This window comes from Ictidomys tridecemlineatus, chromosome 10 (assembly GCF_052094955.1).
Source record: "Ictidomys tridecemlineatus isolate mIctTri1 chromosome 10, mIctTri1.hap1, whole genome shotgun sequence".
In the NCBI taxonomy this organism is placed as follows: domain Eukaryota; kingdom Metazoa; phylum Chordata; class Mammalia; order Rodentia; family Sciuridae; genus Ictidomys; species Ictidomys tridecemlineatus.
The window spans coordinates 51,671,314-51,692,473 of NC_135486.1; the positions used below are offsets into that span (position 1 = coordinate 51,671,314).

At 37.2% G+C, this 21,160-nt stretch overlaps 1 protein-coding gene and 1 non-coding gene across 3 annotated transcripts in view; both read right to left on the bottom strand.

Annotated features, from left to right (window-relative positions):
- Nucleotides 1-13,390: 13,390 nt before the first annotated feature.
- Trnaa-ggc (transfer RNA alanine (anticodon GGC)) lies at nt 13,391-13,463 on the bottom strand. The gene has a single exon. It is a non-coding gene; the product is annotated as a tRNA-Ala (tRNA).
- A 1,299-nt stretch (nt 13,464-14,762) lies between these two features.
- The window catches only part of Acbd3 (acyl-CoA binding domain containing 3), a 37,047-nt gene continuing 30,649 nt past the window's right edge, over nt 14,763-21,160 (bottom strand). For both annotated transcript variants that reach the window (XM_078022918.1, XM_078022917.1), the window contains 2 exons: nt 20,532-20,816; nt 14,763-16,588 (listed from right to left, as the gene is read on the bottom strand). In XM_078022918.1, coding sequence (XP_077879044.1) covers nt 16,377-16,588; nt 20,532-20,816 — 497 coding nt within the window. In that variant the 3' untranslated portion in view covers nt 14,763-16,376. The remainder of the gene's footprint in view (nt 16,589-20,531; nt 20,817-21,160) is intronic.

Here is a 21,160-nt window from a genome sequence, read left to right on the forward strand (position 1 = left end):
TAACCTTACTTTTTTGTTAACGGGACAGCTCTAAGATCAACAAAACACACCGATGGTGGGCATGTGTTATAGACAGGAAAAATGTCTATCACAGAGCTAGCAGACAAACAAAAAGGGGGGGTCACAGGCTATTATCTATAGGAAAAAATAGTCTAATCCCATCAAGGCACCTATTAAGGCCCCACAAAATGACTGGGAAAAATAATTTTAAAAAAAGAAAAGTTTCTATGCAAGATGGCTTAAAATCTAGTAGTGCTGCAAATGATTACATGCTACCTATAAAAAAATTTATTAAAGAGGATGAAAACAAATAACTGCAGACTTTCTGGGTGTGAGGCTTTGAGCCTGAGAAGTTTCTGTAAGTCAGCAACCACTGGAATGGCCATAGAGGCTCAGCCTGATGAGTCGGACCTTGACCCCAATGGTGGCAGTGAGCATTCCTGGGTATGGCTGCCAAATTCTGGGGATTGTGATTGTTGCTACAGTTGGCTTTAGCAAGACACTCTTCCTTCAAATTTAACCTTCTCTCTGGAATTTGGGTCTGTTTTTGGCCAAGGTGGAGAATCTTCTTAGTAGGGGTACCAGAAGGAATGATGTCTTGCCCAGTATGTGAGAATGGCCTAGAGGAAGATACTGTCATAGACGCCTGAGAGATCAGTGCATCTGGTCACAGCAAAGAAACCCAAGTCTGGCCCAGAGAAGTGGAGTGGCTTATCAGCCTCACAGTTGGTGTCAGTATGCGCCCTACACATTGAGGGTTGGGGCAGGGGGCTGTCTGTCCTAGGGGAATCTGAGAACAGAAGGAGGCAGCCTGTTCAGACACTAGCAATTGGTAGGTGATGCCTGAAAGTATTACAGGGACTCTGTGGCACAACCTTTTGGGGCCAGAGGAAACAAAAATCTCGACTTTCATTTCACATAATCTTTCAGGATTGGCTGTCAGTATGTATACTCAATGCTTCCTTATGAAATATAAAGATTTTCCCAAAACTCCAGATACAGGTGCACAATCCCTTAGGCCATAAAGGGATATTAACAGATGGAATATAGAGACAGCATTTGCCACAGGACTTCTATTATTTTTAAAGGATTTAATTATACCAAAGAGCTAAATAATTCTTCTGCAGAAAAGATTCTGTACTCCTCGCCCAGCCAGCTTACTGTGAAAGGTCTATGGAGATGGGAATCTGCCTCCAGAGACAACTAAGGCTTCCAGCTATTGCTGGCTGTCTTATATAGCACAGTATGAACCCAGAGGAGTTCCTGGCAATCACTGTTAGGGACAATGCAGAACTATATCCCCTATATTCCAAACAATTCCTTGGTCTCCTCATAGGTTTCAAGAAAAGGAGTGTTAAAGAAGAAAAGTATGTGTGTGGGGGCATATAGAACCTCAGAAGAGTTAGGTAAATGGGGTCTCTGATACCACCATGGAGACACTTCTGTGAATGCACACTTCAAGGTTTAATAACCAACTGAATATGACAACACTTTGTCCTCACCAGACCCTGACTGTGAAGCAGATTCTCAGTATAATCCTGAAGCCCCAAGGGGTAAATATACAGAATATTATCCACCTTATTCTCTCTACCTCTAGCTCCTCCACATTTATTGTTTAACAAGCTCAGCAATCCTGCTTATGCTGCTAGGTAGAAAAGCAGCAGGCTTAAGAGGAAACAAAAACCGGGGCTGGGGATATAGCTCAGTTGGTAGAGTGCTTGCCTTGTGTGCACAAGGCCCTGGGTTCAATCCCCACCAACATATGCAAAAATGAAAGAAGAAACAAAAACAGGGCTGGGGATGTAGCTCAGGGATACAGCACTTGCCTAGCATGGTTCCATCTCCAGAACCTCAAAACAAAAACAACAATCTATTCAACCTGTAAGAATGGGAGAAAAGATTTGCAAGTCATATTTCTGTTCAGGAAGTAATATTCAACATATACGAAAAACAATAGATGCTCAACATCATTAAGGAAATGGAAACCCAAACCACAATACCACATCACACCCATTAGGATGGGACGCATGCACAGGGACACACACAGAAGTGGAGGGATGTAGGGAGGTCTGAACACTTGTACACTCTTGAAGGAATGTAAAACCACAACACTGTGGAAAACAGTATGGGAGTTCCTTGAAAAATTAAAAATAGTACTATCCTATGATCCAGCAATCCCACTTCTAGGTATATCCAAAAACAACTTGGCTAGGGGTGAAGCTCAGTGGTAAAGTGCTTGCTTAGCTTATGATAGGCCCTGGGTTCAATCTCCACCAAAGTAAAAATAGAAGACAAAAACAAACCCCTGCAGGGTATGCCTCTAATGTCAGTGACAAAAACAGAAAAACAAAACAAAACAAAAAACAACTGCAGGACACACCTGTAATCTCAGTAACTCAGAAAGCTGAGGCAAGAGGATCTCAAGTTCAAAGCCAGCCTCAGTAATTTGGTGAGGCCCTTGAGCAACTTATCGAGGGTCTGTCTCAAAATAAAAAAAATTTAAAAAGAGCTGAGGATGTGGCTCAGTGGTTAAGCACGCCTGGGTTCAATATCTGATTTAAAAAAAATAGTGAAAAGCAACTTGTCATCAGATTGGTACAATTGATTTCACCATCATCATCACTAAATATTGCCAGGTGTCAATGCTAGTGTCAAAAGGTAAAATCCTTCCAGGATGGAATAATTTATTCTAAAATACCTAGGGGTAGAAGATCAATATGAAAAACAATTATCAACAAACTACAAGACAAGGTATTTCATCTAGATCACACTTCTGCTTAAGTGGTAGAAAAGTGCAAGAGAATGTTGCTTCTCGATTAATGAAGAAAAAAAAAAGTACACTATTCAAAATTATAACATTTCTTTGGCCCATCAGTGAGCTGTAGCAAAGCAACCAAACTGAATTCCAAAGGGCAAAAATCCCATCTGAACAGGAAAGGGATGCACTGAGCATACCTAGTTATGTTGGGCAAGGATGAAGAAGGATTCTGTTACTAGAGATATGGAAAAAAGGAGTGAAATTTTAATAAGTTCTTAAAGGCCAACTGTGTATTAGTGTGTCAGCTGAGAGGCCAGACAAGGTAAACTCATGCTCCCAAATTCTTTTCTAAAATGAACCTCCATAGGGAACAGGACAGGAGGCTGAAGAGATCCATGCTTGGCAGCACAGGACTGCAGGAGTCCCTGGGGACAGGCATAAAACCCCAACTACTTCTCTGGAATGCTTCTCTCCTATAAAACAGAAACCTAAGTTGCTGGAGAGGAGAAGCAAAACTTCTCACTTCCAAAGACTAGGTAAAAATATCTTTAGCCACTAGAGAGACAATGGAAAGTATAGTGTTGTAATGTTTTCAAACTGTACATCAAATGGCATAATATATTTGAAAGTAGTCTACACTGATAGGACTGTATGTTGTGAATCCCAACACAACCACTAAACAAACAAAACCCTGAAAATAATAACAACTAATAAGTCAATGGTAGAGATAAAATGGAATAAAAAATATTCAATTAAAAGAAAGGAGTAGGGCTGGGGTTGTGGTCAGTGGTAGAGTACTTGCCTAGCATGTGTGGTGAGGTACTGGGTTCGATTCTCAGCATCACATATAAATATTTGAATAAAATAAAGGTCGATCAATATCTAAAAAGTAAAGAAAATTTTAAAAAAAGGAGTAAAAGGGGGTGGATATCCCAAAGAACAGATGGGTCAGAGAAATAGGAAGCTGTATACTGAATCCAACCCTACTAAAAAGTCCAATAAATAAATGCAAACTGTGTAAACACACCAATAAAGAAAGAAATCCACTAATACATAGACATAAACGAGCTCTGAGCAGGGTGGTACATGCCTGTAAGCCTGCCATCATGGGAGGCTGAGGCAGGAGGTTTGCAGGAGAATCACAGGTTTGAAGCCAGCCTCAGCAATTTAATGAGGACTCAAGAAACTTAATCAAGAAAGTGTCTCAAATTTTTAAAAATTAAAAGGGATGGAGATGTAGCTCAGTGGTAAAGTATCCCTGGATTCAATCCCTGATACCAAAGGAGGGGGGTAAGAGGGAGAAAGACACAAATGGGCTAAAGTAAAAAGAATGTGATATACCATGTAAACTTTAATAAAAAGAAAGCTGGGGGTTGAAGATACAGCTCAGTGGTAGAGCACTAGACTAGCAGGCACATGGCCCTGGGTTCCATCTCCAGTTTACCTCCCCTGACAAAAAAAGCTGAAGTGGTGATATTAATAACAAATGAAATAAGTCAGGCATGGTGGTACATGCCTCTAAATGAATCCCAGCAATTCCAGAGGATTTCCTTTTTTTTTTTTCTTTTAAACAAAGGTTTGATTTATGAGAAAGCAGAGGCACATTCATGAAAGAATGTGGGCTATCTTAAGAGTGAGAAGCTTTTGTGGGGTAAAACAAGAAATAAACAAGGGCAGTAGAGGCCATCTCCAGAAAGAGAGCCAGAAGAGAGTAAACTTCTGATAGCAAAACCGAACTAACGTATTACGGGAAAACAAAACTACATACTAATCTCTCTTATGAATGAACACATAAAAATCCTTAATAAGATATTAACAAGCAAAATCTAGCATATATAAGAAGGATCATTATCAGGGATTTATCTGTGAAATGTGAAGCCAGTTCAACATCTGAAAACCAACTTATGTCATTCACCATATCACAAGCCAGAGCAGGGTGTGCTGGTGTTCCAGCTACTGAGTAGGTTGAGGCAGGACCACTGGAGTCCAGGAATTTAAGGCTAGCCTAGGCAACACAGTGAGACTCTATTTCAAAAACTCAGCAAATTTAGAAGAGAATTTCCTCAAACTGACAAAAGGCATTTATAAAAAACCTATACCTATTATTATCACTCTTAATAGATAATGTCTTTACACTCTTTTTAAGAAGAAATAAAATACAAATGTCCTCTCTCTCTCTTTTGCATTGCTGAGGATCAAATTCAGACACACCCCCAGGCCTTGCTGATGTCCACTCTTACCACTCCTTTTAACACTGCACTAGAGGGCCTATCCAGTGTGATAAGGCAACAAAGAGAAATGAAAAGCATACAAATTGGAAAAGAAAAAATTAATAGGGGTCTGGGGATGTCGCTCAAGCAATAACGTACTCTCCTGGCATACGCAGGGTGCTGGGTTCGATCCTCAGCACCACATAAAAATTAAAAAAAAATAAAGATGTTGTATCCACCGAAAACTAAAAAATAAATATTAAAAAATTAACAGGACATGACCTTCTACATAGATAGTCTTAAAGACTACAAAAAAGCTATTCTAAGTAACAAAAGTTTAGCACATTTTCAAGTACAAATTCCATATTTTAAAAAGTCAACCCAGCAACTGGAAATTGGGAGTTTTTAAAAAGTACCATTTATAATACAAAAAAACCCATAGTGCCTATGAATAAATCTAAAAAAAAATATGGATAAGATTTTACAGTGCAAAATATAAAACATGGCTGAGAAGAATTAGACTTAAAAAATGGAAGTATATACTTTATTCACACATTGGAAGACCCATTATTATTAGTCAACTTTCCACTAATTAATCCATACATTCAATGCAATCCACATACTGGGATTATGGGTGCACACCCACAGCACTTGGCAATTTTATCTGTTTCTGCAGATAACAAGTAGTTTACTGAGGAATGTAACATCTTATCAACTTAAGACAGGCAGGGCTGCAGGAAAAAGAATTTCTTTCTTTTTTTTTTTTTAAGAAAGCACATAAGCGTCAGCACAGTAAACCAGTTTATAGAATTATTCCCTTAATCTCATGTTCCCACCATTCACATTTGTCTGCTCCCTATCATGGACTCCCATGGAACAAGAAAAAAGTTTCTTGCATGATGACATCTAGCAATACATCTAAAAAGGGTGCATTCACTGTATATAATTTATACCTCAATAAACCTGACACTTGAAAAGTAAAAATGGAGACAAGTGTGGTGGTAAACAAACTGACTCAGAAGGCTGAGGCAGGAGGATTGTTAACTACAAGGCCAGCTTCAGAAACCTAGTGAGACCCTGTCTTAAAATAAAAAGAACTGGGGATGGATGCAGCTCAGTAGTAAAGCACTCCTGGGTTTAATTCCCAGTGACAATAAAATAGCAGGAAAAAAAATTACATGGTGGCACACACATGTAATCTCAGCAATTTGGAGGTTGGGGAAGGATTGTAAGTTTAAAGCCAGCCTGGGCAACTCAGTAAGACCCTATCTCAAAAAAGTTTAAAATAAATACATACAAAATATCTTTAAAAATAATCTTTAAAGCATAAAAATATCAGACTTAAAAGATATCCAATGTTATGAATCTACACTGAGATGTATATGCAAATGATATAGGTACATAATCATTTGTCACAAATTCTAGCAGCAAAATACTGGAAACACCTATGTATTGTAAGCAGTAAAATCCACTGGTCCAAGAAAATGAGATTGAGGTAAAAATAACATCTATGTTTTACATATATATATATAAAACATATGTTTTGTACCAAAAATTGAACCCAGGAGCATTTAACATTTAACCACTGAGCCATATCCCCAGTGGCAGGATCTTGCTAAGTTACTGATGGTCTTGCTATACTGCTGAGGCTGGCATCAAACTTGATATCCTCCTACCTCAGCCTCTTGAGTTGCTGGGATTCCAGGCATGCACTATCGTGTCCACCCTATTGGCTTGGCAAGGATGCCAAGACCATTCAATGCAGAACAGTCTCTTCAACAGTGTTGGGACAAATGGCTAACTATATACAAAAGAATGAAGTTGGATCCTTAGGAGGCTAGCCTGGGAGGAAGGAGATAGGGGAAAAAAAGAATAAGAAACTGGGAAGAATCTCATGAAAATAGGGAGACCAATGGAAGAAGGGATCAAGGGGGGGGGGCATGGGGAAGTACTGGGGAATGAAATTACCTGAAGTACCTTGTACAAATTTGCCACAATGAGGTCTATATGTATCTAACTATAACTAATTAAAATAACAATAGAAGAGATCAGAAGAACAGAGCAAGCAGAACTGGGAAGGAAAATAGGGAAAGGGAAAATACTGAGGAATGAGATGGTTCAAACTGTTATGTGCATGCACAAATATGACACAATGAATCCCATTATTATGTGTAATTACAATGCACCAATAAAAAAGGAAAAAAAATTGAATACACTTAAAAATGAGGGAGACATTTGCACTAAAAAAAAAAAAAACAAGAAATGAAGTTGGATCCCTACCTCACTCCAAATACAATGTGAACTCAAAATGGATCAATTATCTAAATACAAATGCTAAAATGATAATACTATTAAAAATGAACATAACACCTTAGATTTGGCAGTGGATTCAGAGATTTAATAACAAAAGCACAAGGAACAAAAGTAAAGTGGACTTCATACAAATAGAAAACCTGTGCAGCAACAAACATTAACAAGAATGTGAAAAGACTGCCTACCAAATAGAATAGTTGCAAATCACATATCTAACAAGGATTTCATGTCCAGAATATAAAAAGAACTCTTAACTCAATAAAAAAGACAAACCAACTTAATTTAAAAATGAGAAATGAACTTGAATACATAATTCTCCAAAGAAAATACAAAAATGACCAATACATGGAAAGGTGTTCAAGATCACTGGGTATTAAGGAAATACAAATCAAAATCACAACAGTAAGGCGTGTATGTGAGGGTAGGGGAAGCATATGACTGTAATTCCAGCTACTTGGGAAGCTGAGGAAGGATTTCAAGTTGAAGGCTAGCCTGGGCAACTTAGTGAGAACTTCTCTCAAAATAAAAATTTAAAAAAAATTTAAAAAGGGCTGGGGCTGTGGCTCAGCGGTAGAATGCTTGCCTAGTGCATGTGAGGTGCTGGGTTTGATCATCAGCACCACATAAAAATAAACAACAAAAAAAATAAAGGTATTGTGTCCAACTACAGCTAAAAATTAAAAAAAAAAATTAAAAGGACTGGGGATAGTGCTTGCCTAGCATGTACTAGGCTGAGTTCAATACCCTGCCCGCCCCATAAAATAAAACACAGAAATACTACCTCGCACTACTACAGTGGCCATTAAAAATAGGAACCTTCACACAATGCTGGTGAAAATGTAAATTGTATGAATGTAAAAATGTTAACAGCCAGAGGGGGAACAATCTGAATGTGTATCAACAGATGAATAAATTGTGGTAGATACATACATAAAAAACACAACCATAAAAAGCAACTGTAGTGTACTGATATACACTACAACTTGAATGAACCTTGAAAACATTAAGTGAAAGAAAGACGACCCAAAATATTTTTGTATATGAAGTGTCTAGAATGGAAAAATCCAGAGACAGAAATCGAATTAATAGTTGCCAAGGGAAAGTAAGAATGGGGAATGATCCCTAATCCCATGGATTGGTGTGTTCTGCTAGAGCTATTAAGTTTTTGAAAACTAGAGAGGTGGTGACTACACAGCTTTGTGAAAACACCAAATGCCACTGAATTGTACACTTTTAAAACACTTGCCTGGGGCTGGGGCTCAGTGGCAGGGCACTCGCTTAGCACATGGGAGGCATTGGGTTCGAACCTCAGCACTACATAAAAAAATAAAGGTTTCATGTCCATTTACAACTTAAAAAGTAATAATCTAAGCAATTCAGAGGGTGGCAGCAGAAGGATTAAGAGTTCAAAGCCAGCCTCAGCAATTTAGCTAGACTCCCTCTCAAAATAAAACATAAAAAGGGACTGGGGATGTGGCTCAGTGGTTAAGTGAGGTTGAATTCCTGGTACCCCCCCCCCAAAAAAAAAAGAAAGAAAGAAAGGGAAAAATTCCATGGGCTGGAGGTATAGCTCAGTGGTAGATTGCTTACTTACCACTAGTGAGGCCCTGGGTTCCATTCCCAGCACCTCAAAAAACAAACTAAAAATAAAGAAATAAATAGAATAAAGAAAGATAAAACTCATGATATTCTCAGGGTTGGGCAAAACACTTCAGAATCAAATAAAGATTCAGAAAGCACAAACTATGAAGACTTAATATATCTGAAATTTAGAAAACCAATAAGACATATCAGAGGAAAAAGACAATCTGAAGTGTGGAACCAGTTATTTATAATGCATGTTGCCCCCTCCCCCACCAATAATTATAGTACTCAGAATAAAGTACAAATTTAAAAAATGCCCAATAGAACAATGAACAAAGGATATAAAACATGCAACAAAGGCAGTGACATATGAAAAGATGCTTATCCTCGCTGGTTAAGAAAATGCAAATTAAACCACAGATGCACTTGTTTTATAACTATCAAACTGGCAAAATTCCCAAATCTGACAACTGTTGACAAAGATGTGGTTCACAGGGATTCTTTGTTGTTTTCTGTAGTGCTAGAGATTGAACCCAGCGTGTTGTGCATGCTAGGCAGGTGCTCTACCATTGAGCTATGCCTCCAGCCCACACAGGGACTCTTGTATACTGCTACTGGGAATTTAAATTGGCACAATCTTCGAAGTGCCATTTTGCATTGATGTTCCATGTAGATTATGACTTAAACACTTCTACTTCTTTAAAATTCTTGTACAGGAGTGTAAGTAGGCTCAAGTAAGACGTTTATAAAGGTAGAAACTTGGGAAAAGACCCTAACTGTCTAACAGCAGAATGATTACACTGTGATCTATGTATCCATATGGTAGCGAGTACCATTTTAAATGCAAAGCTATATGAACCTATTCATTAAAAACAATGTAGATCAGAACAAAAATCATACAACTGCATAAAATTTTACCTAAAATTTTAAAACATTCTGTAAAACCACACAGTCTACTTTTTCTGGCAACTTACATTTGTGATAAACACCATACAGGATGATAAGCATCAAAATTAGGAAAGTGATTATCTTTGGAAGAAATGAGACTAGTAATAGGAGAAAGTACACAGAGCTCAAACTCTTTCATTAATGTTTTACTTAGATAAGACCAGAAGCAAAATGGGCAAACTGCAAATGTGACCAATGTGGCTGGTACCTAAGCACTTACGTTATGCTCTATTCTCTTCTACACGCTCAAATTATGAGATATTTGAAAGTTAGGGTGAAAAAAAACACCAGAAAAACTTCCAAATTAATAACTATTTCTTCTTACTTACAGGCTTATAATTTTATTTATTCTTATCACCTATGTGCATCGCTTTTTTCTTTCTTTTGTCACCAGGGTGTAAACCCAGGGGCACTTAACCACTGCACCACATCCCCAGTTCTTTTTTATTTTTTTGTAACAGGGTTTCACTAAGTTGCTTAGGGCCTCACTAAATCGCTGAGGCTGGCCTCGAACTTGTGATCCTGCTGCCTCAGCCTCCTAAATTGCAGGGATTACAGGCATACACCACTATACCCAGCTCGTATACTGCTTTTATAGTGAGGGGGAAAAAATCAATGTAAGTTATATATTTTAAAACTCACCTGATAAAGGCAGTCTGTCTGCTAACTGTGCATTAGAGTCCACTTTTTCATATTTGACACTTGCCTCTGAGTCAGTTGGAGTTGGACAAGGGACTAATTGCTTATTAAGAAGTACTGGAACTAATGCCATGTGATTAAATACTTGCTAATGGAAATGTGAACAGAAGTCAAGTTTTCGTTTTAAAACTGGGCAGGCATACCTGCACTCTTCATTCCCTGAAAGGTTTGAAATAGGAAATGTGATACTAGCAAGGAGCTTCTAACCACGAATATGGAAATAACACTGTCCCTTAGGATGGAGAGCAACAATAGAAAAGCAATTTGAGGCTGTAAACCGCTTCCTGAACCACCGGAGCCCACCAGTCCAGCAGCATTTGCTTCATTTGTCCTGTGTATGAAAGCAAACAATCTTATACGAACTCCTTTTAGTCTCTATTGCCCCAAATTGTCCAATGTCTTAACTAAAAGAAAGACCTCTTAAGGGCAGTACCTTCCATCTCTTTCTGCTGAAGATAACCATTTAAGAACAAAGAAAACTAAAAGGCAATCTAAACTCACATTAAAAATCAGCTACCGGGGGGGCTGGGGATTTGGCTCAAGCGGTAGCGCCCTCGCCTGGCATGCGTGCGGCCCGTGTTCGATCCTCAGGACCACATACCAACAAAGATGTTGTGTCCACCGAGAACTAAAAAATAAATATTAAAAAAAAATTAAAAAAAAAATACCGAAGCCAGGTGTGGTGGCACACACCTGTAATCCCAGCAACTCAGGAAGCTAAAGGGGAAGGATTCCAAGTTCAAAGCCAGCCTCAGCAATTTAGCAAGGCCCTAATCAACTCAATGACACCTTGTCTCTAAATAAAATACAAAACAGGGCTGGGGTTGTGGCTCAGTGGTAGAGTACTTGCATGTGTGACACACTGGGTTCAATTCTCAGCATCACATAAAAAAATAAAAAATAAATAAATACACACATAAATAAGAGACTAGCAGTAAACTGGGAGAAAATACAGAAATAGAATACAAACTATATATTCATGTGTGTGTGTGCACACACACACACATACACACATCCCCACCTCTTTTATATAACAGGGTCTCAATGAGTTGCTTAGGGCCTTACAAAATTACTGAGGGTGGTTTTGAACTTGAGATTCTCCTGCCTCAGCCTCCCAAGTTGCTGGGATTACAGGCATATACCACTGCACCAAGCCCAAACTATATATTTTTTAAAGTCAATAAATCATATCAAAATTTACAAAGTTGGAAAATGGATAAAGGATTCAAAGGCAATTTTTAGGAAAGGGAATCCAAATCCAAATCCAAAAGTGATAACTAGTAGTCTTGTTACTATTCATCAGGGAAAAATAGATTATAGTGAAACTTCATTTTCATCTAACAAGCTGACCGAAACTTGTCTTGATAACATCAAGTGTTAATATTTTATTTAGGGAAAAGAGGTATTTTCACATACTACAGTGGGAGTGGTTTTCAGCCATCCTGAGAGACAATTTAATGTTGTCTATTAAAATTAAAAATGAATAGAACTTATGATTTGGCCTTCTACTTATCAGTATCTGCTTTTGAAAAACTCATGCAGATTTGCAGAGACATATAATTGAAATATCACTTGTAATAATACCAATCCCAGAGGTTACCTAAATGTTCAATAACAACAACAAAAAAGACAAAGAATAACAGAATAACACACAGATTAACAGAATATAACAGATCAATACAGATTGAGCATCGTTAATCCAAAAAGACAAATGCTTTTTGAAAATAATATGAGGGCTGGGGATGTGGCTCAAGTGGTAGCATGCTCGCCTGGCACGCGTGCGGCCCGGGTTCGATCCTCAGCACCACATACAAATAAAGATGTTTAGTCCACCGAAAACTAAAAAATAAATAAATAAAAAAATTTTTTTTAAAAAGAAAATAATATGAAACCAAAAGTGGAAAATTCTATGCCTGACCACATGTTGGACAGGTGTAATAAAATACTTAGACACACTAAAGATATTTTATACACATTTAGCCTATGTGTATAAAACAAATTTCATGCTTAGAGTCCCAATCCCAAGATATTTTAATGTCTATGCAAATAATTTAAAATCCAAAAGAAAATCCTTAAAACTGGAAATGCTTTTGAGTCAAGCATTTAGGATATTGATACTCAACATGTACTTATTAAGAAAAGTCCTCCAAAACAACCTAGAATACAAAAAGTTGCCAAATATAGACCTTATAAAAAATATGTTCACATTTCTGTCAAAAAAAATATCTCCAACTGGAGATATTTAAGTTGACGATTTGGGGAAAGGATAAAATATATAGATATACTATTAAAGTTTAAAAAAAATCAGCATTTGCAATCCAATGTGTCCTTGGCTCTTTCCAGAAATAAACTTGTGAATTATCAATTTATCACACATTTAACTGAGCAATCACAGAAATTTTTATTGTAGCTGAAAGAAATGAATTAACTGCTTCAATTTATATTTCTAACCCATCACCAATGTCAATTATAGAAAAGTCAGCCACTAAGTTTCCTGGTACGAATTAAGTACCCAATACTACAAACCACAACTTGGAAATGACATGTAACTAGTAAAATGGAGGTAGTGTGTCTACCTTTCATTATAAAAGAAACCAAGTAAAATAATAAGCACGTGAAATAATGAACTGAAGGACAGTAATCCACTTTTTTTTTTTGGTACCAGGGATTGAACCCAGTGGAGTTCAATCAAGCCACATCCCCAGCCCTTTTTAATATTTTATTTAGAGACAAAGAGTCTCACTGAATTGCTTTAGGGCCTCACTAAGTTGCTAAAGGCTGGCTTTGAACTCACAATCCTCCTTCATCAGCCTCCTGAGCCACTGAGATTACAGGCATGCACCACCCACACCTGGCTCCCCTCAGTCTTTTTTTCTTTTGGCAGTGCTGGGAATTGAACCCAGGGCCTTGTGCATGCCAGGCAAGCACTCTACCAACTGAGCTATATCCCCAGCCCTCCAGTCTTAAAAAAATGTCCAAAGAAAGTTGAATCCTAGGTAAATATATGAGATAAAAATTCAATACTTGATTCAAACCCATTTTGAAAAGTTAGTGAATGATAATGAAGATATACCCCAAGTAGATATACAGGCACACATATTTTAGGTTGCTGACATAACTGATGAACTGAGAAAAAGCTTGGGAATGAAGCAACAATGCTTTAGGTTGTAGGCTGTTACATTCTAAGCCCAGTGAATCATTAACATTTATTATTTTGAACTGATTGCTTCTCCTTTTCCATATGAAAGTTGGTGAAAACGCCACAGCATGATTCACAAGGGGTATTGACATCAACAGCTCTCCTTTAAAAAAAGTTTAAAACCAAAAACGTTGACATGAATATGTGACAGAAGAACTGTTATATAAAGTAACATACACTGCTCCCAAGAACAAATAATACCTAGTTTCAGGTATTCCTTTGAACTAATGTTCTGTAATCATGCACCCTAAGCAAGGGCTATTCCTCAGTAGACAATTTAAAACAGACTGTCTCCATGTATATCACAGAACACAGTCTGTTACTATAGGGAAACATTTTATAGCCTTACTTACTTTCTTCTTGGTACCGGGGACTGAATCCAGTTGTGCTTAACCACTGAGCCACATCCCCAGCATTTTTTATTTTTAGACATGGTCTAAGTTGCTTAGGGCAGTGCTAAGTTACCAAGGCTAGCTTTGAACTTGTGATCCTCCTGCCTCAGCCTCCTGAGCCACTGGGATTATAGGCATGTGCCACCCACTCAGCTTAGCCCAGTTACTTTCACTAAGAAAAGTCAGTACTTCCCCTCTTTGCATCAAGTCTAGAAAATTTTAAGTCTCTTTTAACTCAGCAAGGTAACTCACAGCAAAAACTAATCAGCCAGAAAGTCTTTTTTTCCTCAACTTGATAAAGTGAAAAGATCATTTAAAACATTTATTCTTGTTCTACCCCAATGATGATACTGTACTAATGCTTCAAAGAGTAACTGTATTAATGAAACATCAACAAGTTACAGATAAACATTTTAATTGATTAAATATATTACTTTCAAGATCTTTTTGAAATCGCACTTGTACTGTACTAATCAACAGCCAAAGGCAATAAAAAAGTTTAAAACCAAAAATGTTGACATGAATATGTGACAGAAAAACTGCTATGTAAAGTAACATACACTGCTCCCAAGAACAAAATTTTTAGAAGATACTTCATATCTTAATATGTGCAAGGACAAATTTGTAATCAAAGGCTGGAAGAAATATATATTAGTGCCTGCTTTTTAAAAGTTTATTTTACATTTTAAATACAGTATTTTTCTCATTAAAAAAAAAAAAAGCCAGGAAGTGCCTAACTCCATGGTTTTTTATACCTATGTACATGAGAACTGTGGGACAGCCTAACAAATGCTCTGGATGTAACAGTATGGACACTGGGACTCTTGAATCAAATCTGAAAAACAAATTAAGCACTTCTTATGAGAAAATAATCCAGTTTCTGAACAAACAAAAGAGAACGAAGTTAGATACGTACAAAACTGGGTATTAAAAAACAAAGAAATGCAGTACAGAAAAACTCAAACAGCCTATATGTAGTGAACTATATTACTGCAGCTAATCAATGGAATCCCTCCTGTAAGAAGTGATTTATGACCTGAAATTTTAAAAATCTAATAACTCTTTCAGTAACAACATATAATAACAACATTAAGTGTCTATTGCCATCTTTGTCAGTTTCTGTCTATTCCACCATTCCTTATGAAAACAAGAATCTCTACACTTATCACTTATACAAATTTGAAGCAATTAATTCATATTTGTTTTCAGTAAGAAAAACAAAGATGTGCCTCTTCTCATCAATAAAGACATAATACAGATTAAAGTTAAAAAAATTTAAGCATGGGCATTTCCAATTCCAATAAGTAATTTCAAATGGGAATCGTGTAGGATTTGTGCCTTAGAAATAAATGAAAAGAAAATGGACTGTATCTGGCAGTGACTTCCATATTAGTGCAATGGTACTCCCCAAATGCTGAATATTATTTAAATGACTTTATAGATTTTAATTCAGTAGGTTGCCAATTTGAGTTTACAAAATCCCTAACTGTATGTTTTGTGCAGAAAAGTTTTGAGATGCTCTATAAAGCCAAATCAAGAGAAAAACGAGTTTTGGCTTTGCTACTGGTGTATGAATACCAAATGAAAAGAAAAAGCCTGAGAGTTTGTGGAGACTCACTAAGAAGGATGTTTGAAGCGTTCTATCTATGTATCCTGATACTTCAATTATCTATTGGGTTTGAATATTCTAAATTTATGATTATCTCAGAAAATAATTCTCTGTAATATAACTCTGGAACTAAATAATCTGGGTAATTCAGAATAAGATCTAATGGACACAATTTCTTTTTTTACTAAAATCTGTGAGGTCTTGAGTTTTTAAATTTTAAAAAAAGTGACCTTCAATCAAAACCAGCTGCATTTGATGCAGATTATTAACATAAGCATTTCAAATCAGAGGGTACTGTTAAGTATGGGCTTCAAAAAAACACATGGAGTAGGCAGCAATGGACTAACCATCAGCCAGGTGGGGTCAACGGTGGGATGTTTTATTTTGAAGACTTTGAATATTTAACACGTAGCTCATGTAACTTCAGCATCCACTAGTGACTCTGCTGGTCAGCACCCAAGGGCTAGATGAGTCTGAGGAATCCCTTTTAACCCCAAAGTATTAAAGCTAAAGAGTCTCAAGGAAATCCCTTATTCCCAGCAAGAGTTCACAAATCATCAGACCAAAATCAATAGGGTAAACAACGACTCCAAAGCTCCACAAATGTCAAAAGAAATTCAATGCCATCTTCTGCCAACCCTAGATTCCAGACACTGTAACATTTTTATCTAGTATAATAGACTCTGTAGTAGACTGATTTTGACCTCCACAAAGAATAGGAGTTATCAAACTTGAGGAGATAGACTCCTCTCCCTGGATACTGGTGGCTGCCAGCATACACTTCCTCATGACAGTCCCGCCGGTACACAGGCACAATTTCATCCAGTAGAGGCTTACTGGAATTCTTTTTGGCTTTCTCTTCACAAGTGATGTTTTCTGTGAGAAAGAACAGGTAGGAACAAGTCAAAGAACAGATCCAGGAAAATCCTCTTTGCATCAAGCAATTAAATTCTATTCTTTCTTTGAGATATTGCTCGTTAGGAATACTCTTGAACGATTCTACAACTTATGTGCATGTGAGCATATATTATTCATTCATTCATTCGTTCAAATACACGAGTAACCTGCTATGTACCAAGTACTGTTCTGGAACTTGGGAGCCCAGTGGTTGAACTTCGAGTAGCAATAACAACCTGCATGCTATCCTTCTGTCTTACCACTGCTCCCATTTCTGGGCCCCATTTTTACCCTTCCATATCCATTCAATTCCAAATTCCTCCCCAATAGAAGGAACCCCGATCTTCTGAGTAAGACCAAAGAAATGTTGCTCTGATTTAATCCTTTCCCACAATATAAGAGTCCTCCCCACTTTAAGGAGAAAGTAGTTTATGAGGACTATTACTTTCTGTATGTCCTAAATAGGAAGGGTAAAATTTCTAAAAACCATAATAAAGTGGTAGGCATTCTGAGATGCTCTACAAATTATTATTTCCAGTAGGCTTACTTAACCCAGAGATGATTCAAGTGGCAAAAAATGAGTTTTGATCATTGGTTTCTCCAGTGAAGTTCTCTGAACTGTAATGACATGAGGTTAGGAACTCACAGGAATGAGAAAATTATGCCAGCTTAAGTCTCAGTTGAGTAAATTAAAATAAATGGCGTGAAGGAAAACAGATGAAGGGAATATTCCTAATAGAAGATTTTTAAAAAGTCTTTCAGGGTTATAACTTGGCAGAGTGAGTTCTGGTGACATGAGTTAACTGGGTGATACTTGTCAATGTCTACCATCAGGAATTTAAAATAAGGAAAGTCTGAGAAATTTTCAGTCTAGAGAAATTTAAGGAAATGAAACTATAATGTGGCATCCTGGATTGGATCCTGGAACATTTAGGAAAGAACTAAAGATATCTGAATAAATATAGGCTTTAGATAATGGTAATATATCAATATTGGAATATAAAATAAATATACCATGGTACAAGGTAAGATGTTAACAACAGGGGAAACTGGAAGCAGAATATACAGATGATATACAGCTGTTCTTTGTGCTACCTTTGCAAATTTTCTGTAAATGTAAAACTATTCTAAAATTAGAAGTTTTATTTAAAAAAACTAGATGGAACTCATATAAAAGTAGGTGCAAATCAAATTTGCTTTACCATAAAATACCTACAATCAAACATCTTTCAAGAGCAAAGGCGAAATACAAAATTCCTCAAAATGGTATTATACTATTGGCTATAAGGAGATTAAGGCAACAGATTGGTCCATTAATTCAAAATCCAATTTTGTTCAAATTCTGCAAAACTAAAGATTACTGGGATAGACGAACAATGTACCTTTCACCAAAACCTTGGGACCTAAAAATAGTATAAGAAAAAGGAGAATTGCCCAAAGGATGGGTAACTATCCATGCTTCCTCACAGAAAATAAATATCTACCTTTAAGACCTAACCAAACCAACCAATCACCAAATAAAAACTGGGCTCATTTTCTACTGAAATCAAGCCAAAAGAACTCTAAATGCACGTTATGAACAAGACACAGTGCAACCTAAGGCATATGTACAAATGCAGTTCATGAGCTGAATCTTCAAATGGGGAAGTATGCCCATTCCTAGTGAACAATTCTTGGGAGCAATAAACTCTCAATGTTGTTCTTGTTAATATAGAGGTTCTGATGGGTGATATTAATTGCAAATTATTTTATGATTAAGAATGGCACAAGGGTAGGTAATGCCATCTCCCCTGGGAGGTACATATATTAAAGCTAGAGCTGAAGATATCAAAGTCCTCACCTTTGGAAGTGATCTCTTTTTAGAAGCTCCCTACAGGCAGGACAGGAGAAATGCATTACCTTAACCTTAAAACTTCTAGAGCTTCCCCCCCCCCCCCCAGTGCTGGGAATTGAACCCATGTCCTCCCACATACAAAGCATGAGTTCTACTACTGAGCCACACCCTCCTCACCTTTTTTTTTTTTTTTTCAATTTTGTATATTTGTTCTTTTTGGCCAGTTGGCAGTATTTATAGGCAACATTTTACCTTGCTTTGGTACTTAGGAATAAAGGCTGGTGAGAACAAAATGCCATGTAAGACAAAGCAGCACATGAGTCCACACTTATCAGCCCAAATATGGACCTGTGATGTAATAAAGGATTTCAAATCTGTTTCTAGGAAGAGAATCAATTTGCAAGATATACCCTAATTCTGGGGACACTAATGGTACATACAGACAATGGTATGGAATAAAAATTCTTTGGAGTTAAAATACTGATTACTATTAAATATTAACTGTGAAACTGAATGTTAAACCTAATTTCAAGAAATGCTATGGCATACACGCTTTGTGTTTCATCACCATTACATGACCTCAGGGGCTCCAGAGTGCAGCATGGTGTGGCTATATGATTAAATAATCATCTACCGGGGCTGGGGATATGGCTCAAGCGGTAGCACACTCGCCTGGCATGCGTGCGACCCGGGTTCGATCCTCAGCACCACATACAAAAAAAAACAAAGATGTTGTATCCGCCAAAAACTAAAAAATAAATATTAAAAAAAAAAATTCTCTCTCTAAAAAATAAATAAATAAATCATCATCATCATCATCATCATCATCATCATCATCATCATCATCTACCACTAAAGCTGACTGAACTTCATGGTCACTTCATGTACTTCCAAGAATCTCTTTAAATTTATCCCAATATAATTCCTGTCAAACATTACCAACTCTCTTCAAGAACAAGCACTCTGTTTACAAGTCACCTAAGGTCATTTACTCCCAGAGAACTGAGACATGATGCTTTTCCATCCTGACAGTTTGAATACCCTTCTCGATCACTCCCAATCAAATCAATAAACAAATAAGCCTTTACTAGGTATGTATAAAAGCCTCCAGCTCAATTTTTTTTTTTTTTTTGTGTGTGTGTGTGTGGTACCTGGGATTGAACCCAGGAGTGTATAACCATTGAGCCACCTCCAGCCCTTTTCATGTTTTATTTTGAGACAGGGGTTCACTGAGTTGCTTAGAGCATTGCTAAACTGCTGAAGCTGGCTTTGATCTCATGATCCTCCTGCCTCAGCCTCCCAAACCACCAGGATTACAGGTGTGAGCCTCTGTACCCAGATCAAGCTCAAACTTTTCTAGTTAACAAAATTAAGAAGACCATCTTCTCAAAATATAATACACTGTATAATCTGCTTCCTACAGCAAGGTAGGTTAGACGGCCCTTAAAAACACCTGATTTTGTCTATATACTCAGATAATTATGCTCAAGTAAATTAGTGGTTTCCAAAGGGAAGAACAATTGAAAAAATTTTTTAGATAGGATGTTCTAGAGAATTTCTGAATTCTCATTAAAAAAATTTAGAATAATGACCTAAAAACCTATTAACAAAAATATAAATTTTTACTTGCCCCTTTAAAATTTTTCAAACTGGAGGTCAGTGATGTATACCTGTAGCCCCAGCTAAATAGGAGGCTGAGCCCAGGAGTTTAAGATCAGCCTGGGCAACACAGCAAGACCACCACCTTAAAAAATAAATAATTTTTAATAATGTTCAAAGTTATCTCACATCTTTAGCTTTTCAACACACAAGGCTACAAGTAAAACAATATCTAAAAAGCAGTAAAACAGCTAACTGCCAAACAGACATTCCTGGCATTTAGAAAAACTTATGTTCAGAGACCCTGATCTCCTAGAAGAGGATGACATCTCTCATAGCCTCTTAGTCAAGGTACCACTAATAAAGAGATTGTTTCCTGACCATGAAGTATTAATCATGAAGCATAAGGTTGACAGATATAGGAATATGTACCATTTTTGCCAACAAACAAATGGCAGCTACTGAATATGGACCAATGGCTCTACCAACCTTCTTCCTCCTCATCATCATCGCTGGACTCGCTGACATGCACGCTGACAGCAGTGTTTGGAGAGTCTGTCCATTCAAAATACACCCCAAACCCAATGTCATAATTGTCTGTAGCAAATTCCCAAAAGAGATATGATCCTTCTTCATGGGTGGGGACTCGAACAGTGACAACTTCTCCTCGGCCCACTGTAATCACAGAATCTGCATCCTGCCGAATCTTCTCTTTAAAGTCTTTGATCTGGGGTCGGGTCCACATGGATGGAGCTGCTATTACTGGAAGAGATTCTAAAGGCAACAGGAATTACAAAAGCTAAAGAGAAAAAGGCTTCACCCTGCAGGTAGCAATATTTGCATAGAGCCACCTCCTAAGGCACTCAGGCACCTAGTACAGTATGGTATAACTTAGACCAAGGGTGGAGGGGAATATAAAAGCCTCTTCATGTAAGTCTCTCCCCAAGTTAATTATTACATTCATTTAACAAGGTCACAAATACTCAGAGGTCAACATACTACTTCAAATAACAAATGGAATCCACAATCTTGGAAGTGATTTTTTTTTTTTAACCCTCTAATTACATAGGAGGACTTAAGAAAACTTTTGGAAACTCCTTAACTGGACCTACGGGAAA